At 44.9% G+C, this 26,858-nt stretch overlaps 1 protein-coding gene across 7 annotated transcripts in view; it reads right to left on the bottom strand.

Annotated features, from left to right (window-relative positions):
* LOC104144469 (exocyst complex component 3) overlaps positions 1-16,739 on the bottom strand; it is a 46,928-nt gene extending 30,189 nt beyond the window's left edge. For 2 of the 7 annotated variants that reach the window (XR_011141670.1, XM_068947144.1), the window contains exon 1: positions 16,572-16,737. Coding sequence is in view for 4 of the 7 variants with exons in the window: in XM_068947144.1 (XP_068803245.1) it covers positions 16,572-16,608 (37 nt within the window). In the remaining 3 variants the exon portion in view is untranslated. Of the gene's footprint in view, positions 1-7,216; positions 7,321-16,571 lie in introns of those variants that run through there. The other 5 variants (XR_011141671.1, XM_068947146.1, XM_068947148.1 and 2 more) reach the window with 4 other exon arrangements.
* Between the last annotated feature and the right edge of the window lie 10,119 nt (positions 16,740-26,858).

Raw genomic sequence — 26,858 nt, forward strand, 5'->3', positions numbered from 1 at the left:
CGAAATCGGAGCCACCATCACTGCCCGGCTGGCTCAGGGCAGCGCTCGCCGACTGCACGGCCACAGTCGGACCGAGAGGGGAACAGCGACCTTTCCTCCTTTCTCTTGCCAAGGGCGCGAACTTGAATACCTCTTCCCTGCTCAGCCACTGCTTTTTCATCACATTTTTCAGAAGTTAATCTGAGACTTCGCTCCTGCTCCAGGTTTATCTGAAACTGGATGAATTCAAGTTATTAGGAGGGGCAGAAAACAGACTGACAGGCGAACAGGCTGCACGCTCACATCAGCTCTGTGCTCCTAAGAAACCAAGCTAAAGTCCTGAAAATAAGCTCATTGGGGAATTGAGTCCTGCCCCTTCCTCTGCCCTGAATACTGAAACATGACAAGTTTAGACTTGCTGTACCGCTTGCACTGCCTGTGTTTTCCTCATCATTGTGAGGACCTGACTCTAAGCTGACCTCAATTTTCACTTAATTAGTAACCTAGTTTACTGTTCCTTTAAAATATTTTTAGCTAATTCCTGGGGATTTTGCCTAATTCTGGTTTTGTTCAGAATGAAACAAGCATTGTTTTAAGATGCTTCCTCCTTTGAAAACAGTAAGAGTCACACACACACACACACACACACACACACACACACACACACAGTTTTAAGGATGAACTGTAAAAAGTGCAGCAGTAGGGATGTTCCAAGTGACTGCAAAAATCCCTGCATTACAAATATCTTATCCATACAGTAAAAGAAGAATAAAGCAATCCTTCTAGAAGTAGCAGTTTCATCTTCAGTAAAGAAGCTGGTACCAAGCCGAGAATTCCCTTTCCCTGATGTTTCCCTGCAGGCCTCCAGCAAGGACAAAAGAATATTGCAGCAATGCAACTTCTTTCTGTTTTTCTTCAACGTCTATGAAAGGGAGAAAGATTTATCCATGAGAAAGAATGCATGGCGTATCATACACTCCGGGTAAGGACTGTGTCTCCAGACCACAAAAATGAGCTGCTAGGCTCAACCAAATGCTGGGCATAATAAGATATTTCAAAGCAAGCGTGTTAAGTTTTATATATTTAACAGATCTCAAGGTCCTGTTTGGGGTTAGGTTATATTTAGCTGTGGAGAGGCGCAGAAATAGCAGATACAGGGAGGAGCGTGAGGCGGTTTCCAAGTCCCCCCACACCTCTGCACAGAGGCCAGCAGCCAGCCTGGTTTTGCATTACTAGTGGGGAAGGACGGAGAGCTTTCGCCCTTCGAGTGGCACTAGCACCTGCAGAGGACACGGGGAGAAGAGAGAAATGTCACCGTGCTCTGCTGCGCGGGCCAGCAGAGCTGAGTCAGCTCAAAGGGCAGCAGGCTGGATGTGCCCCCTGCATGCTCAGGAACACTCCTCCTCCCGCATGGCCAGCACATCCAGGGCACTCAATGTGTGTTTAAAGACACATGAATAAAAACAGTTAGCTGAGAAGGGCAAGTCTCCTCCTTGCCTTTGAGCTTCCACTTCCCTCCGTACGCCCCCGGGATAGGTTGGCAGCACCCTGAGGCACGTTACAGCCCCGCGAAACCCTCCGCAGTCCTTGATGTCTAAAGGTGTCGGGGCAGAGATGGGGAGCTGCAGGGCTGGAGTGCTCCTCTCCTTGCCACGTGCACCCGACGGGGACGGCAGCTGGGCATAGGCCCCTCCGAGCAGCCCAGCTGAATAAAAGCCCCCCATTGCTTGCACAGCTTGGGCTGGGCACAGTGACAAATTTCTGCAGAGCTTTGAGGGTTAGCTCACAGCTTCTGCATAGGTGAGGGGTCATCAGAGAAAGCAGCAGTCATGGAAAACGTCAGGGCTACAAAGCAAGTCAAACCAATGTCAGGCCAGCTGAAAGCTGTGTTTCCCAGTGCCTCTACACACCTGCATAGGCAGTAGGTGAGGATGACACACTGTCTGCCTTGTGCGCTATCACACCTACCGCATATACCTCTGGATATACAATGTATACAACATAAACCCCCTAGCAAACTGTGCAGTCAGTACTTATATTGTGCTCAGGAGGGGTTCAAAGGCAACCGAGCCCCTCTCCCTGCCTAAGAAGGGATCGGGACAACGTGCAGGAAGAGTGCCCACTGAAGCAGTTTCTCACCCTGTCTCTCCTGTTCCCCAGGGTTCATCTGCGTTACCTCAGCGCTCAGAAGGCCCATGTCTTGCATGGTCTCCTAATGCCAGTTTAGGGACAGCAGAATTTCTGCAGCAGAAACCACAGCAGTGCTAAAGGCTGTCAGTCTGATCATATCCCTCGAAGACAAGCCACCCGGCAGCTTGGTTGCTGTACCACAGCATTTCTAGCCCCAGCCCCAAAAAAGTGTAATCCTAAGAGCTGTCCTAAGAGTTATCTTAAGGAGAGCTCCAGCTGCAGGTCTGCCAGAGGAAAACTACAACTTAAATGCTGCTTGCTGTCCCTGGAGTGGAAAGGCTTTCTCTTCAATAAATTACAGGTATTGTGTGCTAGTGCAGTACAGAATGCATTCGCTCAACTGCCTTGTCTCTTTTCAAGCTATTCCATGATTTTACCCAGGGGATTTTAATAAGCATGTGTTATGAACACTCCATCTCCACTTGTGCAGAGATAAGCCTAAAATCGCTGTATTTGAGTCTTTTTATTCAGCTTAGATTGACAAGATTCTGCTGTGCATTTTTTCATAGATCTTCTCCTGCAGTAAATAATTCAGGTTCAATTTTGCAGGAAACTTCCTACACACATCTGTACCCATAGCCCTACATGGCGCAGCATATGTAGAGATTTTGGATTGAAAATGCGCATTTACATATTCCAAAACCATTTGCATTTTTTTTCTGCTGCCACAAGAGGCCAGTGATTCTATAATTTTTAATCACCAATGTTTCACTGACACTGCACTGACATGTCTCCATAGGCACATCTGTTAGACACCATCTGGAGGCTAAAAATCATAACTACAGACTGGTTTCCAGGACAGCTCGAAAATTCTCATACAGGGGCTGTATGCAACCAAATACTAACAGAAGATCAAACCCCAACTATTTCTAGCCCTTGGAGACAGAGAAAATCATTAATGGCAGGTATCTCTGGCTGCAAAGACAAGCTGAAGAGCTAAAGGCATGAACTCCCCACCCGGCTGAGCTGCTTGCAGAACATGGGAATCTCTGTCTTCCCAAAATAGTTGTTATATGTCGGGATGGGGAATATTTACAAAATGATTCAGGGCCATCATCTTCATTGCTGAATACCTTGACACTGCAGACAGGTTATTAGAGAAAGGAGGTGAGAGAAAAGAGATCAGCTCTCATAAAGATACTTAAATAAGCTGCATTTTCAGAAACGCTCAACATCTAGCATCTTACAGCTCCCATTTTCGTTTCTGAACAGACCGAAAATGAGCTCCATTCCCATCCCATGGTGAGCATGGAGTTGCTTTCAAGATTTATCTGCTAGCCCTGGAAGAGCTCAAGATTTCAAACAAGATGTCATGATGTCACGCTGCAAAAAAGATAATTTTAAAATGATTTTTGCAAATTCTGTTTTCCTCCTTCTCTCAGCTTTGAACAACTGGGCTTAAGCTAGCTTCAGCGACGGGCTTGCTGCAGCAAGAGTAACCCAAACGGGTCATAAGAGAGAGCTAATCGTCCCCTGAACCTGTTTCAGTAAAAAATACGGTGGAGGAAATCTGCATGATCACAAAGAAAAGCATTAAATTTTAATCAACGTGAGTTCAGGCTGAATAAAGCAGGGCTCCTAAACACGTGGATGATGAAACATTTACGCTGCACCATCGTGTTTTCTTCCAAACACAGCAAAGCATTCATAGGAGACTTGGCATTAGAATATACAACACCATTACATGACGAGGAAGCCCTGGGAGAGCCTTCAACTTTTTCCAACCCCTTCTTCTAGGTAAGAAAGAAATCTAGACAAAAGAAAAGGCGGGCAAAATTTCAGAGGAAGCACATCAGATATAGGCAAGGCAAAGGTAGGGAACAGTATTTGTAGCACCTTCATCTGCTGCCAGTGTCAGAACGTATCTTATCTTTCTGTTGATTCCTACTTCTCAGTGAAGTGGAGCAAGCACTATATAAAGATCCACAAAGGCTAACGTGGCTCCCGAGGACGGCAGAGCATCGCCAGCACAGTAGCTGTGCTCCTCGGCACACGCATTGCCACGACTCTGCTGGCAGGCATCGCTCACGGTGAGCCCTCCTCCACAAATGAGAAGGATGTGGTCCTTGAGCAAACAAAATTAGATAACTTGTAAGGATGTTTCTAAATTACCAAACAAATTAAAAAAGGAACCAATATTTCTTCCTCTCCTGAACAGGCATGTTATCCGTACTGTTGTGGCCTCAGAGCTCCAGCACATGTTACTTACTGGCTTTCAAGAGCAGAGACTCTTGAAACTTGATTAATAAAACAGCATTAAGGCCACATTTCAACAAAGCATTTAAGTACATGGCTATTTCCTTCAGTCTCGGAGAGAATATTCATCCTCTTAGATTTATATATCTGTTTCGGGGAGCAGGAAGTGAGGCTGGAGTGGTGTTTGTACACTCCATGGCTACGAGACAGTAAACAACTTGGAGTCAATAACATCTGAAAATGGCACAAGATATAAACCAGCTCAACGCAACTGATCTTGGCTTACCACGGAGTCTTTGTATTTTAAGGCAGTTGCCTGCAGCTTTTTTGTTGGAGTGAATGTGTTTCTAATGGTATTTTTCACATGAATTTTTGACATGAGGTTTCCAAGCCCAAAAATGGTTACACATTCAAATAAGGCCTCTTTGGCTGTTAGCACACTGTTCACAGTTATATATATTTTACGTAGGCAAAATGGGTAAAACGTCAGCAAAATGTAAGCTTTCGTACCCAAAACCTGTTTTACATCAGGAAAAAGAAGACTGCACTGCTTTTATAGACGAGGACAAGAAAATGAACAGGGCACTCCCTCGATCTGATTCCTACTGACCTCGCTCTGTGTAATCATCTAGACCTATGCAAAAGGAAAGCTAAAGAGCTGTAAAGTACCTTCTGGATCAAAACGGCTATGGATCACACTTTGCACAGAGGCAACTGGGACCTGAGTCCTTCATGTCTGTAATTGCCCCCCCTTCACATATGTAAACATGACTGAGGAAAAGCATATTAACATTTTCTCTCATATCGCTTCACAGTCTCGGGGGATCATCACACACAGATGTATCAGGAATTCCAGGCTAGGCTGTCATCTTATATAAAACGTATAGCACAACAGATCTGCCTGGGTACCATCAGTTCTAGGAAGCAGATGTACATCGTGATATTAATTTATCCTAACATTATACGGAGACAAGAGATGGGGAGGGATATTGGTATGTATAGCAGGTATTGGCTGATATTTAAAACCTTTGGCATTACCATATGTGCCTGGAAATAATTGTCAGTGCAATTAGTTGCTGTCTTTGAGGACAGCATGTAAATGACTATCTAATCTGCATATACAATTAAATAATTAGATGCCATATGTAAGAGCAGTTATTTATAGGCATGGAATCAGAGACAAAATTTAAGCCCCATCCCCATAACGTATCATCTTATGAAACAGATCCTCTTAAACATATGTACAGACTTTCGTTACCGAAAAAGAGTGCTCCATCTTAGGTAAAAATCAAAATGAATATTTCATATTATTGATTTTCCACTGTGGTGCATCGAATCTGCAATGCCTCCATCTAGCCTGCTGGCAGGAAGCTAGAGCTGCTGTCCACAAAATGGCTGTCAATTTTAGGAGCTCATTATGAACAAAACAAGTCAGGAAAAAGCGTCCTACTGAAGGCCTGTGCATTCTGGTCAATGAAGGCTGGATCTGTTCTGCTGAACAGCTGACCTAGATTCTCTGCCTGAACGAGAACATTTCCCGGCACTGAGGCTGTTCAGAAAGTCAAAAGGTCATATATGACTTATCACGAGAGAGAAAAAAAAAATGAGGATATAATCTTAAGGCAAAGCAATGGCTTCCGTTAGTCATAAAAGAGCTTTATCCATATCTGCACGAAGCACAATCCTACAAGCTTCTGTTCTCATTTTGGAGTCTGGAAAGGACTACAGCCCTCATTGCCACACACGCAGCAGCCTAGGCAGCCACCAGCTCCTTGGAGAGGCTGAGACCTGCCAAAGCCGTAGGGGCCACGACTGCACAGCGAGATGGCCAGTTTGCGGCTCCTGAGCCACGCACAGCTTTCCGGCAGCTCGGCTGCAGCTCCTGTCCCCAGGCTGCCTGCAGCAAGGCTGTGCTGGCTCAAGGATTGCTGGCTAAAGTTATGCCAAGAAGAAATAAGCCAGCCAGGTCTGCTGAACCCAGCATTGCAAGGTCGCAGTGGGATCGGCCGCACACACAACACACATCCTTCCCCCTAGGAAGCCTTGAAGGGGCAATGTCATGTGCACTTCCCCACCTCTCGGCTATCCAAGGGATGGGAAGTGCATCTTGTGGCCCTCAGTAACATGAAGACAGCGATATGTGGCTCAGAGGGACAGGAAAGCTGGTCAACCCTGAAGTAAGGATCTCTGAGTCCTTTTTATCCTGCTTCTACTCCTGATCCATCTTGTCTGCAATCATATTCCTCGTCTCCTCAAGGCCCCAGTGGCCCCTCCATAAGCTGGTACAGTAACCTTTCATATTAACCAGTAATACCCACCCGACCAGAATTCAGGTGACCCAGAGGGTGTCTGTCCCAAGTATCTCTGTACGAGGGATACCAGCTTGAGGCCAGCCCTTGACCTCTGCTGTCACTGATGCTGTGCTGCCCACGGAGAGCAGCTGCAGGTCCAGGCCAGCATGGAGAGCAGGATGCCCTAGGGTGGGAGGATGTTGGGAAGAAGAGCCAGTGGGTAGGGTCTAGCACAAGCTGTTCTCAGGCCACCAAGGCACAGGTACGCAGTGCTGGCCACAAGACAGGGACTGCTAGGCAGTCTGAGTCCTCCAGAGCTGGGAGGAGCTGGGCAGCCAGAGAAGGCCTCCGTCGATAGCAAAATGTCTTGATCTAGCTCTGCCTTACGGATGGAGACAGGAAGCTAAATTCCTGTACGTGGTGTCCTCTGATCTGCCTTCTCTCCAGATGTGAACATGCTGGACCAAATCTAGAGAAGAGGATTCCTGCTCTGCAGACCCTCTTTGACCGCAGGGTACAGCGCTCTGCTGCACGATTGCAGATAGTGGCAATACACATACCTGAGTCCCTGCAGAAAGGAAGTAACCGCTCCGGGCTGTCTTATCAGCAAGCATTCCCCTTTCCCACTTCACTGCAACCTCCGGAACGGCAGCAGAGATGAGAATATACAATCTAATTAGCCATTTCTCAATACAGATCTGGTTCAATGAATGCATATATCACATCAAACAACTGGGTTTTCCTCACCATCTTATTTTTGTATGTGGGTAACATGCAAACTAGGTCAGTTTTATTCCTACTGAAACACTCACCATGGGTGTTATTTTTAGAAAAACATGTGATCGTCTGACTTTTATTTATGAGAGCACAGAAAGATCCACTGTGTATCTTCCTGTCTGCCTTGTTTCAAGTGGTTTGCTTTTCTAGTTCTTTGGATTGGTTACTGAAATCTCTAGTCTGTTTTGAAAAGGCAGAGTTAGGCTAAATCAAGAGACCTTGTAGTTCACATGCCTTAGCAGTCTGTGAAACAGAGCACATGTAGCAGTGAGCAAACCAAAACAGCCAAGAGCATGGAGAGGCTATGAAAAGGCAGTATAGGGATGTAAGTAACAACGATATGAGAGGAAAAGTTGTCAGGGAACTGTGGGGGCTGGGGGGGGGGGGGGGGGAATCACACAGAGTTTGAGAAACAGCAGAAAATATTGCAATTAGATCTTCACAACTCCTGCAAGGTTAGACCCAGGATCTCAGCAGCTGGACAAAAGTCAGCCAGAGATCCAAGTTTAGCAACAGAAACCTCGTCCGGAGTTTCAGGTTTATTTTCCGATACCTTTTTTTATCTCCTTGGCACAAACAAAACAGCTCAAGGTAACAAAATCCTGCACCATGTATTCATTCAGCAGTTTAGTGGTCACAACCCAAAGCGATATGCGTCAGAGAGCCGAAACGGCAGATGTCTTCCTTGAGAGATTCGTGTCCTGCACTCTGAGGTCCTAAGCCTAACCGGGGCCCTACATACCTAGTTTTCTACCTGCCTGCTGTGCATCTGGCTCATCTGGGGAATCCAGAGCCTTTGACTAGTGTATGAGTTATCATGTGGTTCAGATACTGGGGATGCAAGTTGTTTTATCTAACCTCAAGGTGGCTACTCTGAAGTCTACATCTCTGCTGATCATCTAGACTCCTTTCACAGCCAGCAAAGAGGCATAGGCAGTGCCCTTCCTCTCAGACCAACGTGGACATCTGAAACAGGCAAGCCTTGCGTGGAAACCTTGCTTGCCCAGCTGCCCTGGGACAGCACTGCTAGCTAGGGCTTCTGCCTGACTGGCAGGCACAGTGGGCAGCTGTGCGGGCGATGTTGGATTTTGCCACTCAGAGGACAAAAGCGTGAGGGCAGCTGCCCCTGCCCAGAAACTGCTGCCCCGCTAACCTAGATCCTTTCAGGGAGCAGTTCCCAGTCGTTGCAATGCACCTAACAGGCTGAGGCCCCAAGGCAACTGCATCTTTAGCACATGCCCTAGGTCACCCTGCTGCGGGCCACAGCCCAGGGACCACCAAAGGACCTATACACTCTCACCAAACCAGAAGAGATCCAGGAACTGAAATCACAATAATGAAAATACAGCTCTTCCCACAGAGAGAAACGCAGAGAGGAAACGCGCCCTGCAAAATGCTGCCGTGAGATGTCATGCTTGAAAACCACACGGTCATGTCCGAGCCTAAATAATCATTGTCAAAGAAGCACTCTTCAAAGCAAAATCAAAAGGTGCCATAAGCCCATCATTTTGACATCTTAAAAGTTAATGGCATTGCTAGTCAAGGAGTTACGGGACGACAGTAGGATCAAGATTTTAGCAGTACTAATATTATTTACCAGTTTGCTCAGGTATTGCGGAGATTGAGAGACTGGCATGCTGGACAGGACTGTTGTGATCAAGCATGCATTGTCCTACAGAATGCAAATGAGGAGGCTACCCAGAATTAATTCTTGTTTGAATGTGAACATATCCTTGAGAAAAAAGCACCAATCTTTATTTGAGCTATTCTAGAATTATTCAAAGGAAGTTATGCCAGTAGCTATTAACCTTCTGTGGTTGAAAAAAAGATGCCTTTTTTGTAGTTTGGCTTTCTCTTGTTTTATCTTCCAGGCACTGGATCTTATTTTATCTTGATCGGTTTGATCAAAGACACTTATATTACCACATTTCTACTATTGGGTAGAAAATCAAACCTCCCTCTTGATAAGCTAATGAGACTGACTTCCTCAAGCTCATTGTCAAGCCTTTTAGTTCCTGGAGGATCCCCCTAGAAACATGTTTTCTTAATGCTGCTTCCCAATTTCTAATTGAATTTTGGGATGCAGTAGCCTGGCTTTATTCTATTTCATATATGCCATGACGATTTTAATAATTCAACTTTCTTAATCGAAGTCAAATGCACCATGGAAAGTCTGTTGCGCCAAACTACTTATTACTTTCCAAATGATTTATCAGTTCATCAGCTAGACTTGGAATCTCATACTGATGAGTACTGTTCTACCATTCTCTCTCTAACTCTTTATTAAACAAGACTATATCAGCCACCCAACTATGTATGGGATGAAACACCAAATTAGCCCAGTGACCTGTTAATACTTTAAAAATAATTCTTCCAGCTCTCCAGAATTTCCCAGGTTTCTCAAGACATTTAAAGAATCTGGCTCAACCACTGAGAACCTCAGCTAGCCTTCTTAAACCGATTGATGCAATCTACTGAGTACTCCTGATCTAATGCATCTGGCTTTAGCAGGTATTATTTAGTGTCTCCTAAATTACTATTGGATGGAAAGGACTTATATGTACTATTATATGACAGTGTCATCTGGCTTTTTCCCCATTAAGAAATAGTGGTGTTTATGGAATACTTCTGGTCTTCCAGCACTATCAAAATTTCTATTGACAATTTCCATCTGGCAATGGACTGATACCATTTCTCAAATTCTTTGTCATCGCATATACTGTTAACATTATCCTTGTTGTTTTTAACTCTGCTGACCAAAGACTTCTCTGTGAGTCCTTTGGTTTGCCTTACTGACTTTTTACTAGAGTTCCTAAGCACTGATTTACATTAATTACTACCAGCTTTCTCCTTTCTTCCATTTGTTATGTGCAGGGATTTGCCTTTGTTTTATTTTTTATAACTGCTTTCACTTCACCTAGCTTGACTGGATTTAAATTAGCACAGCCCTCTCTGTGCGTTGCTGCTTTTGGATCACATACTAAAATATTCTTAGTCAGCTCTCACTTTTCACTCCTATTTTACTCTTCAAGGTCTTCCTCCCACCTGAATCATCTCATACTGGTTTTCATCTTTATGAAAACAGCTTATTAAAATATCAGGACTATGTAGTCCTGTCCACTCGTCTGGACTTGAATAACTGGTCGTGGAGTAACCATATTAAGCATCCACATCTAAGCAATCATCCATTTTAGTCCAGCGATCAGCACCTCTCTATCTGCCAGAAGGCTGTCTAATACAGAACAGTTTACAACACATTTTGAATCAGGAAATTCCTGTGTAATTTTCAGACCATTTTAACATCAGCAGCCACTGAGATAGGAACCCTCCATGGCAGTGAAACCTGGGTTTTATCTACCTGCCATGGACAAACGACACTTTGGGAGCTGGTGTCTTGCTCTGCAATGACTTGCAGACTGCAGCAGGTATCAGTCAGTTTAACCTTTTGCATTGTGTGTTAGACCATTCATCCACGAGCATTCAAAATTACTTTCTTCCAAGTGTCTCGGAAACAAGGGTCATGCTGTTTTTTAAAGTGTCTTTCTCATGCCTCCCTAAGGTTATCGCCGGTGACTTCTGCATTCTGATCAGACACATCCTCCCACCAGACTCCAAGAGTACAACAAGTCGGAATGAGGAATTCTAGCTCCTCCTGATTCTTTCCTGTTTGTGAGCCAGACTCTTTGAATAAGTTTATAGCTAAAGAAATGACACCCCTGTGATGTGCCTATCAACTCCCTTTCTGGGTCCTCAGTTCATTTTGTCCTCACCCCATTGAATTTTGCTCTGAAGAAGCGCTCATCATTTGTTACCTCTTTTCAATCTTCCTTTGACTAATAGTACAAGAGGAATCAAAAGTGCCAGATATTTCCTGCTAGTAGATTCCACCAAACAACATCAAATGTCATAATTCACCCATTTCTTCCCCAAACAGCAACCTCAGCCCTTTCTCTGCACTATCAAGAAAACTGGGGCTTTGTAAGAAACTGTGTCCTGTTCAGAGTAAAAGTGAAGGGAGGCCAGGTAGCTATTACTTTTACCAGGTTGTCTCCAACACTGGGTGCAAACTCAGAGCTCTCTTCACAGAGCTCTGAAACTAAACTTACTCCACCTTCTCTAAGCGAGGAATCATCATGCTACAACCAGTCATTACACACTGCTGCAAAGCAGAAATCAAAGAACTACGAGCATAGCCAAGAGAGCACTGCAAGCCCCCAAGTTAAGACACTTCCCTCAACATACTGTGCATCCTCAAATTTGTAAAATTTGTTTTCATCTGTCCTTTCTAACTGATCTGCAGCTCCGGTACTGGGGAGCCTGTCTCCTTGAGCTAACTGTCGGTACCCTCTAGGGGACTTTCCCCAAAAGAAACAAGAACAACGTGGAAAGGAACAACATAGCAGAGCCAAAGGAGACTGGACCAGATCCAGCTCAACTTCCAATCTACAATAACATTTCTTTCTGCAAGCAAAGACCACGCTGTCACAGAGCATTAGGCATGCACTGTGGATGGAGCTACAAAAGCTATGTCCTCCATTCAGGGCTGGCAACTGCAGGTTTTCCTGCAAACAGGGGTGACACAAAGGAACGGGGAGATGCAGCAATCCGGCTCTGCCGTCTTACCCACTGCGCAGCCTGGGAACTCAGCTCGGTGTTTTGGAGCTGGTGAGAGTGAATCACATGCAGGGGAGCTCGGGGTGCTTTAAGTACTTTGGATATGCCCTGCAAACTTGCTGAAATGGCCTGGCTAACATAGGATGGCTCGATGGGTTAGCCATGCATTGCTATGTTATCATCTAATGCCTCTGTGCCACAGGATTCTCATAAGGCTCCCAGGAAAATAAGTCGTTTTGAACAACCAGAATCATAAAGATGGCTTCTTTTACCCTAAATGATTCATCCTTTTTCCCTATGCCATCACATGCAACTGCCACACAGGTCATTTCTGCCTACCACCTGCAGCACATTGCATGTGCTATGGAGCTACCGGAGTGCTGAATGGCTAAGCAGAACGGGAGGACTGGCTGGCCACTGCCCTCAGACTTGGGTATTTCCTAAGTCAGGGCAGTAAATTGTGTCTCTCTCCTCCAGCAGCTGATTTTGACAAAATCTGTCACACCTTTCATACCTTCAAGATCTTTACTTGTCTGCAAAATCTGGTTGAAACTGGCCAAAACACTGGGAGAGACTGACTGGCTGGAGAGCACAGATGTCATTTCTTCAGGCCATATGCCTAGCTGCCTGACTCAGAGCAACTGTGCTATTCGGGGAATAACCTTATAGGAGACAAACATGAGTTGCACCGAATTTCTTGGTAACTATATCCTTTTGGAATCAATTCATATAAAAATAAAATGTATTTTATTCGTTTCATCAATCCGTTCATTTTCTATCTTCTTCTTTCTGTTAAACAGCAGCGCCTTGAAAAAGAATTGAAGGCAACAATTACTTTCTGCGCTCATTAGTACCAAAAGCTGCTTTCCAGTCTTTTCAGTTACCCTCCTGAAATTATCTAGCTAGTTGCTGGTGCCAGATTCCCATTCATCTCAAGAGTCTTTTGTAACAACAAAAAACAATAGCTTCTTCTTAATTTATCAGGCTTTCTATAAAAGGAAGAACTCATGTTACAAAGGAAGGGCCACATAATTGTGCCTTACTATCTCAAAGGACACGGGACTTTCACAAGTCCCTTAGAAATTTCTGTAAACACAATACCTAGGCAAGTTATAAGCGCCACGAGGAAAACAGTCTAATCTTAGTAACAGAAGAAACACTAATGAGCACAGGACAATAGGTGCAGTCAGGTAAGCCAACAAAAAGCAGAAGCAGAAGTGTAATGTGAGCCACGTTATCAGCTGTCCCATAACAAGAGAGCGGGTCCAGCTCTGCTCTGTCATCAACTAGCATCATGCAGTATAACACTGAAGTCCTTGGAGCCACCCCTGATGCTGAAGTAAAGAGGAGAGGTAAGAAATGCAGCTCCTCTTCTTCTGCTGTTCAAAAGGGGTGAGTCCTCTCCTCCTTTTAGCCCAAGTAATCATGTTCACCTCGCTGCCACATTTCCTCACAGGCAACATGCATGGGTCACCCCAGTGCAAAACTGGTGCGAGAGCAGATTCTGGCACACACATCAGACTGGCACACGCAAGACAGTCCTGAATTTCCTCATTCTCTAAACACCCTTTCTTTGGTTGTTACAAGCATGAAGTTAAGACTTTGTGTCTTTCTCAGGGAGGGTAATGTTTTATTTAAGATGGCCTGCTGGCACCATGAATTTTACATGACAGAAGTGCCATTCCACAACACTCTTAAACCTCTCCTTATTAGTCAGCAGGACTCCGATCCTGCAGCTACGTGACGTGGTATTTCCCGCCGGGAGCCTTGCCATGGGCTCTGAGTCATGCTGCTCACGAGCGTTGTCCCTTCTCACCACCGACCACCAACTGAAACACACCCTCCCTGAAGCATGGCATAGAGACCTTTCCGGGAGACAGCTCTGCTGCAGTTCCTTCCTCTCCCAATGATTCCCGCAAATACGCCCTGCGCCGGCTGTGAGAAGCACAGACATGGGTGAAGGGTGGGCAGGCCAAGCAGGGCACCCTATCTGCTGCAAGGCCTCTGGCAACCACAGGCAAGGGCAATGCTAAGGGCATGGACACATAACCAAGACCACGCAGCGGATCAAATGTACCTTCCCACAATTTGGGGGCTAGCACAGGGCTCTGTTAATGTCTGTGGAGCTGTGCCTGGTAATAAGAAAGGCCAGCTTTTACATTAATGCAACCATATTCAACTCCCTATTAGCCATGGAAGATTAGCTGGGTTTGGGATTAACTGGACACTTCCTCACCATAGCAACTGCCACTACGACACCGTGCCTTGGCACACGTAACGCCAGGCACGCATAGTCTCTGGGCCATGACCCACTCAAAACTCCAGCAGGTTAAAACTGTCCCTGCTCAGCACAGAAACCTACAGGCTTGTAACAAGCCTTTCAAAGGTAAAAGACCTGAATATGTTCTTATCCCATAACTAATGTATAGTCTGTACTCACCAGGATTTGCTTTCATCTAGGTTATCCCATCCCACATTGCCCTTGATGGCTGAAAGCTGACGGTATCTAAGTGAACCAGCCAACAACACTATGCTGAAACAGGAACATACTGCATAGCCTGCAAAAACTTCCCAAAGTGTTAGACAGCTGGTGCGCTGACACCTTTGCCTGTGTGCTGACTAATGATGTCTCACTGTTTCTTTGTGCTCCCTTCTCTATCTCTTTCCATCTGTTCTTCCTTGTCTTCTACTTGGACTGGATGCTGTTCAAATCAGGACTTTCTTCTAGCACTTAGCACAACAGGAGCTGATCTGCGACAAGACACCACAAATCGGGCCTGAGCAGCTCGCATAAGTAAGTAATTAGTGAAGGGGAGTCGACATCATTGAGGAATGTGCATATGAATGGGTGAAGCATGGTGTGCCTGGGTGAAAAACATGACTCAGAAGTGCTACTAACATTATTCTTTTTCATGTCCATAAGTCAAAGAAATGGAGAAAATGGGGGAGGGGGTAGAAAAAGACAGGCAAAGAGACAGCAGGCTGGCAGGAAAGCATCTCTCAAATACAAATGCACTAAATGACTGGAACACAGATCAGATGCTGAGAAGAGCTGAGCATTTGCAACTCCTACGCACATTTTCATTTCTTCTTTTATAGTTATTAACTTTGTATGCTTCTCTGTTTTGTTTTTGCTTAATTTTTCAGATACTTAGGTCCAGATTGGATCTTATCTTCACGTATCCAAGTGACTTAATAGCATATCATGCGCACACACAGCTACACCCACAGGTCAAGGCACCTCTTCTGCTGCCTTCTGTATGTAATGATAGCGCAACTACCGTGGTCACCAGGACAACAGTTACAGCCTGTCAAACCGATAAGAAGTTGGTCGGCTGGGTTAATGCTCTGAAAACAGCAAGACTCGGGAAATAAATGCACATGCATGCAGAAATACAGAGCACTGGCCTGCAAACTGCACTTGTTTTCCCCCTTAGGGAGCTGGAATGACAATGCACAAGACAGCAACAAAGAAAGAGTAGGGCCTAGACAGGCTCGCTGGGTACAGGGCATGAAGAAAATATTAAGTGAATTCTTCATATTCATTCTAAAAGAGTATATTTAGTAGGGGAAGAAATAAGGAAATGCTAAGATAGCTGCGCACATCAGTGTCAGGTGCACAGACCTGTCGTCCTCTCCATGGCTGCGCCTGGCTCTTTCACAAATACAGGCATATCCACGAAATTTGTCAGCGCTTTTAGAGCTCCACCATTATGTCAACGGGGAATGGAAAAAATTCAATCAAGACACAGGACTGGAGCTAAACATGGGAGTTATCTCAGCCTTCCCATGGGAAAGGAGAGGTTTTATATGTAGGCCCACAATTTCAGAAGTGACCAAAGCTACTGTCCTACCAGTAGGTTCAGAGCTTGTTCCTGCTAGGCGCTGAGGTAAGGGGTAAATAAAGGAAAAGAGCATTATGCTCGAGGCACTCCCTATTGCTAGAACTGCCTCTTGCTGACAGCAGCCAGGACTGCTAAAGGACTGTACGAATGGATGCCAAGAGCCAAGCTGCCTCCTGGCTGGGCCCTGGATTCACTGTAGGGGAAGGAAGCTGCCTCTTCCCCCAAAAGAGCCACACCAGACAGTGCTGAACTGAATCAAGAATCAGAGAGCCTGTCACTCTAGAAAATTACTTTGCCAAACAGACCCTTGGTAGATATGGAGGTCAAGCTGTAAATCCAGTCTTTTGAATGCTGCCAAAGTTCAGGGAAATGCAGAACTAGTATCTCTAACGTTAGGTCTTTGAGCGTCAAGGCCCACAGTCCAATCATTCTTGCCAGTGCAGAGACAGATATAAAAGATAGCCTGAAAAGAAAGGCAGTTGTAACTGGAAGTCAAGTTCATTTTATCAGGTCATCTATAGCCCATGGGTGTGTTTTCTTAATAGATGGAATTTATCAATGTGGCAAAGACCTGTCAGAACAAGAAAGGATTGTGCACATCCACTTCAAGAACTCTGACGAGACCATTCCCTGTAAAACAGATAAGAAACACTGTCCTGTCTCCTTGAGGCATACTCACGGATACAGAAGGGTTTCTGCCAGAGCAAGGCTTGCATCAGCTATGTTCAAAACAAGGTCTGGAAACGCAGGTCACATCGGTCAAGCTCTAATCTAAATCACTAACCAGGGAGCAATGCAAACAGGGTCATGCTATCTGGCTGGTGCTGGTGATGGTTAAAGGTCTCCTCCCCGCCTCTACTTCCCACTTCTTCCTAGACACAGAGGAAGAACTTCAGCCTCTTTATTCTGTCTCCCAGCCATGACTAAGCAGTGAATTCTCTTTTTAGAGAGGTGCCACAGCATTCAAGCGCTCTCTCTACCCCCTAGCCTGCACGTTATGGAGAGGGCACCTACAAAGCCAGCTGTACAAATATTTCTGCTTGGCTCGGGCAGATATGTACACAATAGCCCAACACATTCAAGACCTCTGAGCCCAGTAAAGCAACTCCCAGAAACAGAAAAATGTCACCAAGGCCATATACGTGGGCTTCTTGCATTTGTTCTGCACCTCAGGCAAAATAGGCAGGGTTAACGCGCGGAGACAATGGGGCCTTTCTCAGTATGCAGTGTCGCATGCTCACGCGGGTCACATAAGGCGGCTGTGTGTCTGCCCGGTCCCCCCTCCCTGTTTTGATTGTAGCTGCATCCTTTCTCTGTTGAGATGTGGATACTTCAGGGCATTCTCACCTTTGCCCTCAGCTACAGGCTGCTTCTGCTTAGCTAATGCTTTTCTTGGCAGGCTGAGCTAGGCAAGCCAGAGTTCAGTTTGCACCCTGATCAGCTGAAGCACAAATGACTGGGTCGGGGAAACGCTGCAGAGATATGGCTAAAACGAACCGAAGTCACCTACATGTAGCCGCAAATTGCTGTGTTGGTATTCGGTCAGTGAAGTTCCAGCCCATGACCAGGCGTCCAGGCACAGCCAAAGGTCAGATCAAAATAAATAAAATGGGAGTTTCTTCCAGGGACATATTATGGGGAGATTCTCAAAGCAGGATTTAAGAACAGAATCCTGCCTGTCCTTATATGCCTTAGCATGGACTATGGACAATGAAAACACTGCCAGACCTCTAAAAATCTTTAAATATAGTTAATGTAAGTAGGAAATGGGGAAGATTTAACTAAGATACAGGACAAGAATTAAGGTGTGGGGCTTTTCACAGCTCTGGCACAGGTCTCCCTCGCAACTGATGCAGGCCAAGTTTTCAAAAGTGGTCAGAGCTAATGGCTGACGCTTTAGCTGGTTCTGAGTAACAGCTTAAGAATTTGGCTTCATTGTAACTCATATTTTCACCTAGTCATTGAGAAGCAGCCATCAGTCAGTGGTCCATGAGAGAGACTGCCACGGGAAATCCATGACTCTCTTTTGTTCCACTTGCTCAGGTAAACAGGTTTTTGGAAGAGTATGTTGTGCAGTCTCTTGTGCAACAGTCCTGTCCAGAGTCCGTGCATGCAGGGAGACTGACCTCCCCAGTACTGAGCATGCTTTCCACAGATCTCTTATCAGGAATGCGTAGGTTGGAATCACTATGGTAAACACAACGCTGTTTGCAGAGCGGGAGCACAATGAGTAAACAGGCAAAAATCAGGCAAATCTGCCATAACCTGAAGTAAACTACGGAGCTGCCTCTTAAGACCTTTTCTAAGGGAAAGAGAAAATGTCACTGAGCAGTTTAGCCTATAGCAAGGGATATAGGGGTTTGTGCTGGCTTTCAAGCAATCTAGCTAGCAGATTGTGATTTGGCAGCTCGCTGCTACTTTGCCCGTTTCCCTGCTGCTCCAGGAATTGAGTAAACTGTGAGCTATCTGTTCGCACACGTCATAGCATATGCCTCCCCATGCACCAGAATTAGCACCCTGTTGGACAAGCTGCGTGGGCCAAGTCGTTCACCCCTCCTGCCCGCCTCAGCGTTTCCTAGGGTGCAGGAGCTCAGGGCTCTGCAGAGACTGCAAGGGAGGATATTTAAAGCTTCATCTGTATGAACCAGCTTCACTGCAGGCCTCTGTGGGAGCAGCAGTGGCACTGAGATTCAAAAAGAGCTGTCTAAAACAAGAAGTTTTATCAAATGTGCATCACTAAACATTCTGCAGAGTATATAGACTGTCACAGAGGTTTAGCCCTGCAGCAGACAGGTCAGACTCCTTGTCACAGCGCTCCTTGTCTCAATGCACCAGGAAAAAAGGCAAAGCAGGGAAAATAGGACCCTTATTTAGCCACAGCAGGTGCTAATAACCAAAAGGACTGTTTACCTACAAACTAAAAATAACCACTTATAAACATATGCATCTCTAAAAAGTATTATATCTACATGATATAATCAGGGATAAGTGCACAAAGCGACTATCAGGCAGGACTTACTAGAAGTGAAATCTCTGAGTTAAACACATATAAATCAATGCATCTCCACGGCCTTGAACGAGCTCACAAGAAATGACATGTGACCTTAGAGATCCCACCTACATCCACACACTCTCCCATTACAGAATCACAGAGTGGTTGAGGTTGGCAGGGACCTCTAGAGATCATCTCGTCCAGCCTCCTGCTCAAGCAGGGTCACCTAGAGGAGGTTGCCCAGGGCTGGGTCTAGTCAGGTTTTGAATACCTCCAAGGATGGAGACTCCACAGCCTCTCTGGGCAACCTGTTCCAGTGCTCAGCCACCCTCACAGTGAAGTGTTTTCTTGTGTTCCAGTTTGTGCCCATTTCCTCTCATCCTGTCACGGGGCACTGCTGAGGATAGTCTGGCTCTGTCTTCTTTGCACCCTCCTATCAGATATATATGCACACTGATTAGATCCCTCCTGAGCCTTTTCTTCTCCAGACTGAACAGTTTCAACTCCCTCAGCCTCTCCTCGTATAAGAGGTGCTCTAGTCCTTAACCATCTTTGCAGTCCTTCGCTGGACTCGCTCCAGTATGTCCATGTCCTTTTTGTACTGGGGAGCGCAAAACTGGAACCGCCACTCCCTCCACCTTCTGGCAACGCTCACCCGAGTGCAGCTCAGGATATCTTTGGCCTTCTTTGTCGCAAGGGCACAGTGCTGGCTCATGTTCAACTTGGTGTCTACCAGCACCCCAGGTCCTTCTCTGTAAAGCTGCTCTCCAGCTGGTTGGTTCCCAGCCTGTACTGGTGCGTGGAGTTATTCCTCCTCAGGTGCAGGATTCAACAGCATCTATAACTTAGACTAGAATAGAGAAATATTCTGAGATGAGTCTTTACTCATCACTCAGTTATCCATTAATGTCTGCTGTGTAAACAATCAGAAACAAGAGGAGCTGTGTATGTATTACACATTTCTGAACAAGTCATGCCTTATTTCTAGGACAAGCAATATATTAAACCCTAAAGAACCCTTTGAGAAGTGCCTGCCGGAGGTAACAACGAAAAAGTAACGATAGAAAATGAATACAAATCATTCATGAGAACGATTAAAAACAAACCACGGGTGAGGTGCAGCAAAACAACACTGAAAACAGCCAGTATTCTTGAGTATCTCTTCATTTACAGAGGGTGGAATGGTTGTCTGCAACTTTATGAAGTACTTTTTTGTGTTCTTCAGTGCACGGAAGACATACTGGATAGAAAATCAAGTGAGACCTGCCCAACTGCAAATCTCAGTTTATTCTGATGCCCCATGACTACAGCAGCCACTGAAGCAGAAATGCTACGGTGCTTAAAAAGACCAGGCTTAACCGATACATTAAGGACACCAGTGAAAGAAGGATAAATTAGACTCCCAAGGGCTAAATAATGCCGTGTCTCTTACATGGCAATGTCTCTTACATTCCCATGACCATTTTGGAACCCTAAAATCAAGTCTTGAAAGAGTTATAGCACCAAAATGTTCACAGTTTGTACCTACTCTAATACCTTAGTTGATAACCTAGCTTCTCAGACAAGCATGGACTTGCATACTACTTGCAAATCACTTTATGAGCATTTATTTTAGATGCCTTCAACTGTATGAAAATGCCAGTTTCAGGAAATGTTTTCAAAGCTTGTTTCCTAAAACTGCTTCAACGACCAACGTGGCCGAAGCTTTTTTTTTTTTTTAGGACTCTTAAAATAACATCCTTGAGCTTCAATAACTGATTTTCAAAAATCTAGCCTCCATCACATCGTTGACCCTTGACTGGCCCAAATCTGCATCTTAAGACCTTTCAAGAGCTGATCTTGAAGACCATTTCAAGAAAGTAATATTCTTGTAAAAGATTTCGACCTTTGATGCGTCTCCTAGGTTGTTCTCATGAAGATAAATCTACATTTGGTCAATAAAATCATGCTAGACTCTACAATCAACACCATGTTTGACCTGGATTCATATTCAAGGGTATTTTTAGACTAGTTTCTTAAATAAGCAAGGTTTATGTGATTGTGTTCCTTTTATGTAAGTGCGCGCGCGCGCGCGTGTGTGTGTGTGTGTGTGTGCATGTGACTGCCTGTCTCTTAGGCCCCACCTACCTATTCTTGAACCTGTTGGATAATTTCAGATACACTGACATCTGGGTACACAGGGCATGGGTAGTTGGATAGAGCAAGACATTACCAGTGCTTCGACTGGTGGAAAATCAAATAAAGTCAGCTTTTTAAAGCCATTACAGAATTCACACAAGCCAAAATCAGGTGTTATTCATTGCAACCACTCCTAGAAACGATATATGCTATCAGTTATTTTAATATTGCTACCAGTTTATGTACCATCATAAGCCTATATGACACGTGGCATGTGCAAAGCACAGAACAAAGTTTCTGCCTCTATTTTCTTATTTTAAGTACTACTCCTTTCTTTTCAGTTTGGCAAATAATTTACTTTAGTAATATAAATATTTGAGCTGCAAAGCACTAGAGCATTGAAAGATTTTGGCACTGTGTCGCAGTCGTGTATTATTTGCTTCATTACCAAAGGTAATCTCGGTATTTTTATTAAGCAGCCTGCACCAGCTGTGCTCAAGCTGAGGGCAAGGCATACCAAACAAGCAGCAAATTCTGAATTACGAACTACAAATTCAGCATTACCCACTACAAAAACTACAGTGCTCTGCAAAACACCTTTGATGTTGCAGTAAAGGCAAGTCTGTAACGGATGTAAAATCGGACTTTGGAGACAGAAGGTGCTCTGCTCTATCTCTAGCTGCCTGTTTCCAAATACACAGCTCTGCCCTCCCAGCCGAACAGCCCCTTTGAAGGTTTAGTTCTGGAGAATGTACAAGATTCTCCTTTGCCTTCAAAACAGACCTTTCCTTTGCTTTTGCCACAGGCACGAGGGATACCTTCTCCCCTGCTAGGTCCGCCAGCAGAAGCATATATGTAACCACTAGCTGGGCCTCAGTAGTGTCTCCAAACTCCAGCTCTCTCAGCAATGCCCTCATACTATTTTAAAACAAGGAAACTCCTCCACGCTCACATGAGCACAACAGAACAGCAAAGCAAGATGTAACCTACAGTGCAGACCCCTAGAAACTAGTTCCGCAGCCACCTGTTTTCATACACAGGGGAAGGGCCTTAAGAGCACTGGACAGCTCCAAGGTTTCCCCAAATTAGGAAAAAGCTCTGAAGATGGGCTCTCAAAATTAGGGGCAACAACACCCTCCTCTTGGGAACAGTGGAAAGCAAATAGGGAACCCTAGGCACTGGCAACCCTCAGAGGCCAAAGAAAAGGCATGAGAGAGGACGTATTTGCAGAGGTGTTGCATGTGCCAGCTGCACAGGACCTGAGCAATTTCTTTAAGGAAACAGAAAAGAAAGTGTCAATCATTAAAACACTGCTGGAAGGGAGATTTAACTTAACTCACAGACAGATTTTGATGTCTGAAGCCTGACTATGACAAGCAGCATGGAAATGTAAATACAGTGGTTGCTAATGGGCATAATGAACAGGCAGGCAGCTCTGATAGCACGTTCTCAGCGGGAAGCTATATTCCCTAGAGACTCCTTATCTTCCCCATCCACTTCTCTCAGCAACCATATGAATGCAGCAGGCAGATTTGCGAACCACAAGCATGCGACTGCTGGATAAGGACAGTGCATGCCCGTCAGGCCCTTAGCCGAAGCTGCTACCTGGACAAACTGAGGGAAGCTGACTCCTCTGGTTCCTCTCACCCACACTTCCACCTACTGCCGAGACACACAGTGAAAAGACACCTCTTTTGCTGCCAGCCCCATTTGCACTCTTCGTTCACTTTTCTGAGCCTGCCTTTATTTGCTGCTTTAAAAGCGCACAAAGTCTGGTTTTATTTACTCAGAATGATGTTTTATTTTGTCCTATCATCCAAGCAACTGCTGTCTTGTAAATCCCCAACAGATTCTTCCTACAGACAAAGAACCAAGCAGGCGTGATGCCAAAGGTAAAGGCACACTACTGAGAAGTCACAAAAGCAGAAGAAACACATGCAAGGCAAATCACACACAGTTATGTGTTAAAAACTAAAGGACTACTATGATGAAAATACACGTTATCCTAGCAGACAGACAGTGAGACTACTCAGTATGGCTTTTGAGTATATGTAGCCTGATCCATTTTTCCAGTGCACTTAAAATTCAGAGTACGTAACGTGCCTAACATAGGAGAGCTGCAAATCCCCAAGGACTGTGTTATTGTATATGCTTCTTCCTCAAAAATTCACACCACGGTGAATTGCACTTAGCACTGCATGCAGTTGCTGGCTAGGTGAGGTGGGATTTGCAGGAGCCAGTATGTGGGTCTCACAGTGAGCAGTCCTAGCTGGACATCCGGGGAAGGGCCTGCATCTCCGTTGTGCTGCTGCCCTACCCAGTGCCTTGACAGGAAACGCGAGGATACGGAGAAAGCATCCTCTTCCCTAAAAAGCTATCAAACACTAGTTTATATTCTGCTGAGAAAGCTAGTTGCTTCTCTTGGCTGAGGCTCCTCCCTTTCATGCACAGACATACACTGGAAGAGGGAGGGAGGAAGGGCAGGAGGGAGCATCATGGGGTCTATTGAGATAACAAAAGATTTGGGGCAGAGCCTGCCTCATGCTGTCGACTGAACACTGAGCCTTTTAATGCACGCGGATCCACACGCTAACTGAGATATTTCAGCCCTTTTGTATAGTAATAAAAGCAACAATAACTACTAGAAAATAATGGCTGTATGTGTATCTAACACTGTAACCTTCCTCTCCTGCTCCATTTTTTTGTTTACTAATTCTTGAACTACTAAAGATAATAGCTAATAATAATGACAATGTTGCAGAGCATGGAAACGAGGGCATTTGACAGACAATACCTTCAAAGTGAACAATGAGCTGCATGACAGCAGTGGATGTGGAGCTCCTGAACAGTAAAAACAGAATAAAACTCTGACCTTGCTGCTCCTCAGTGTTTAACGCTGATTAAAAGCATGAATGATTACCAGACAGTAAACTTACAGCTATTCAATGTATCTGCCTTCAAAACACAAAGGAGTGTATTAGCCCTAATGGAATTTGGACTTACGCTTCCCTAGAGGTTACATATTCAAACCTGGCATGTAAATAATTAAACTTTCTCTACACGTTTCCAAGATAGGAAGAAGAAATGGTGTTATTACTTAGGCTCAGTGTAACTATGCATAATCTTGGCCCTCCTTCCATCTTCCAAAGCTACTACAGGCGCAGCTGTAGCCTGGTCTGAGTTGCATCCATGCAGCAGTTCTTTTCACAGTCAGAGATCAGCCATATTTGAGCATCGGTTCCTGCTAGCCTCCCTAACTGGTTGCATTTTGGTGCTTTCTGGCGACCTGCTTCAGGGCCGTGGAGTGCCCGGAGACATTGGGGCAGGCCCGAACGCACAGCAGATGCAGCACCTTGTTCCTGGGCGTCCTGCAACAGCGAAAGCCGTGAGGAATCACTTACTCAGGCTGCTGAGGGTTCCTGCCCACACTGGAGAAAAATAACTGCTCTGACCACTCACTGGAAGATAACACTTACAGCATAGAAAAACAGACCTCAAGGCCAAGGTTTCCAAGTGAGTATTGAAATAGGGTTATGTTTAGAGCCAGCCACATCACTGATAGATTACAAACTTGCCCAAGAATACACTGCAGATAGGACACAAGGCTATCTATCTGAGAATATAAACATATATTCTTAGAATGCCCATTTTTTTGCGGGATTACATTTTAAATACAGATAGGCATTAAGATCTTAAACAGAATTTTGATTTTCCTGCATTACATATCACAGACATTGATTCTTTGTTATTTTTACTAAAACCCAACTCAGGCAACCCAGGCAACAAAGAACAAACTTGCGTTGTTCAAGGCTGAACTGAACCACAATAAAGCATTCCTGTGATAAGGGATCACATCCTAAGATCCATTGCTGAAAACTTCTGATTCTCGGTGACTAAACCATTTCCAAAATCTGACTTGCGAATGCCAGACAAAATGTCTTAATTGCGAGAGAGGAAAATAGATAACAACCGCTTAGTTTATAACAGTGAAATGCAAAGTGCTCAAGCGTTCTGTATTTTGAAGGTCACACCAGCAATGTGAACTATGAACTTCAGGATTCATGAATCCATGACATTTCAAAGCGGGAGGAGAGGAAATATTTTTCTGTCTTGCCCAAACCGCTAGATACAGCAGTGAGCAAACTACAAGCATTTTGATTCAGTAAAAGTAGCTGGGATCCAACACTGAATTTTAATGAATGGTTCTGATGAGAAAAAAAGCAACAACTAGGCACCAACAAGACAATAATCCACAGTTTCAATCTATTTTGTATAATCAGAGAGTATTTTGTGACCTTATTTGTATGGGACCAGTACCTGCCTTTTGCAGTAGGAGCACTATTTTAAAAGGTACCTCTTAACTTAACGATGCAAATTTATATACTATAAAATAAAAATTTAATCTGTCTTTGTGCTACTAAATCATAACTCTTTGGAGTTATTCGTTATGTCAAGTAGCACCAAATCAAGGGTCTCCGTTTCCCTTTTGGGGTGGTGTTGGCAGCGGTATATTTTAACACTTGTAATTTATTAACCTCAGAGCTGTCGTAGCTTGAAACTAAAGCCACAGAAAGGAGGCATTTAGCAAATTATACATACTTCATATTTTCACAGCAGAGAAGTTCCTGCTGTGCTTTTCTCGCCTCCTACATTTTTATGATTTTTCCCCTCCCAACGATTGCCAAGTCTGATAAATTTTGGAGAGATCCTTCCTTATTTTGCACTAAACCTCTTTATCACGTTTTAAAAAGTGTTGCTGCGTAAGTGTCAAAGAGATATTTAACATATCCTGAAGAATTTTTAACTTCTTCACATGGAGACAGCGAAGTCCAAGAGAGTCAGTCGTGCATGACATTTCACAGGACAGCGTCCTGGCTACAAACACTTGCTATTCCACAGGCTGAGAAGAGATGTATAACTAGGGCAGCAGCCATGATGTAGGAGGGTCTGGTTAGAAGAAAGCGGTGTGAGAAACGCACGTTCATCTCTGGTATCTCCGTTCCTCTGCTGCTGTAGCTGAGGGAACCCATTTTTCCCTACAGTGTGTCACTGAACACGTTCGTAACGATAGCCCAGCTCTTCTTTTCCAGGAAAATCACATTTATCAGACAACTTTGTATTTTTATGCTGTTCTTTTACATATCAGGCGAAAAACGTTCAAGACGCACTTGAAGGTTTAACAGGAGGGGCGTTTCCTCTGACCACGTCAACATGATTGACCAGAGTGAGCGCAGAGACCTGTTTCAAAACTAACTTAGGGCAGGAAGAAAGTTAGAGTAGGTGGTGTTATTTGTCATTACTAGTTTTATCTTCATGCCTCCTCTTTCTCGCTACACACCCACGTGGCCATCAAGAGGCTTTAGAACATTGTTCAGTAAGACACGGTGACAGGAGCAGAGGAAACCGGTTTTGCCTGGGAGTATTTATAGGGGTAGGAGAGCTGTTTCAGCACTTGATGGATGGAGCCCGTGGGGGTGCTTTGCTGCTTGAACATTACTTGTGTTCTAAAATGTCCAAAATATGTAATTCCTGGGACACTGGAAGACTGAAGATCTTAATGACTGGGAAACAAGATGGAACATAGGGAAAGAAAAAAAAACCCACCGAGTTTTCTGCTTTTTAAAGAGAACGTAAATCCAAAGGCGTATTTCATCCCTGTTCCCAATCAGCCAAGGCGGGCCGGCAACACTTTGCAGTTGGACTAGAGGCTTTAAGCACGCAGGGATTTGCAGTTCTACGTAACGCACAGAGGTAGCCTAAGCACCCAGGGCTACCGAAAGCTGAGCCTCTACAACTGCACACTCAAAGAGGCTTTTCCCCTGCCCCCTGAGAGCAGGCTGTGCAGGAACCACACAG

The sequence above is a fragment of the Struthio camelus genome, chromosome 5 (assembly GCF_040807025.1).
Source record: "Struthio camelus isolate bStrCam1 chromosome 5, bStrCam1.hap1, whole genome shotgun sequence".
Taxonomy (NCBI): Eukaryota; Metazoa; Chordata; class Aves; order Struthioniformes; family Struthionidae; genus Struthio; species Struthio camelus.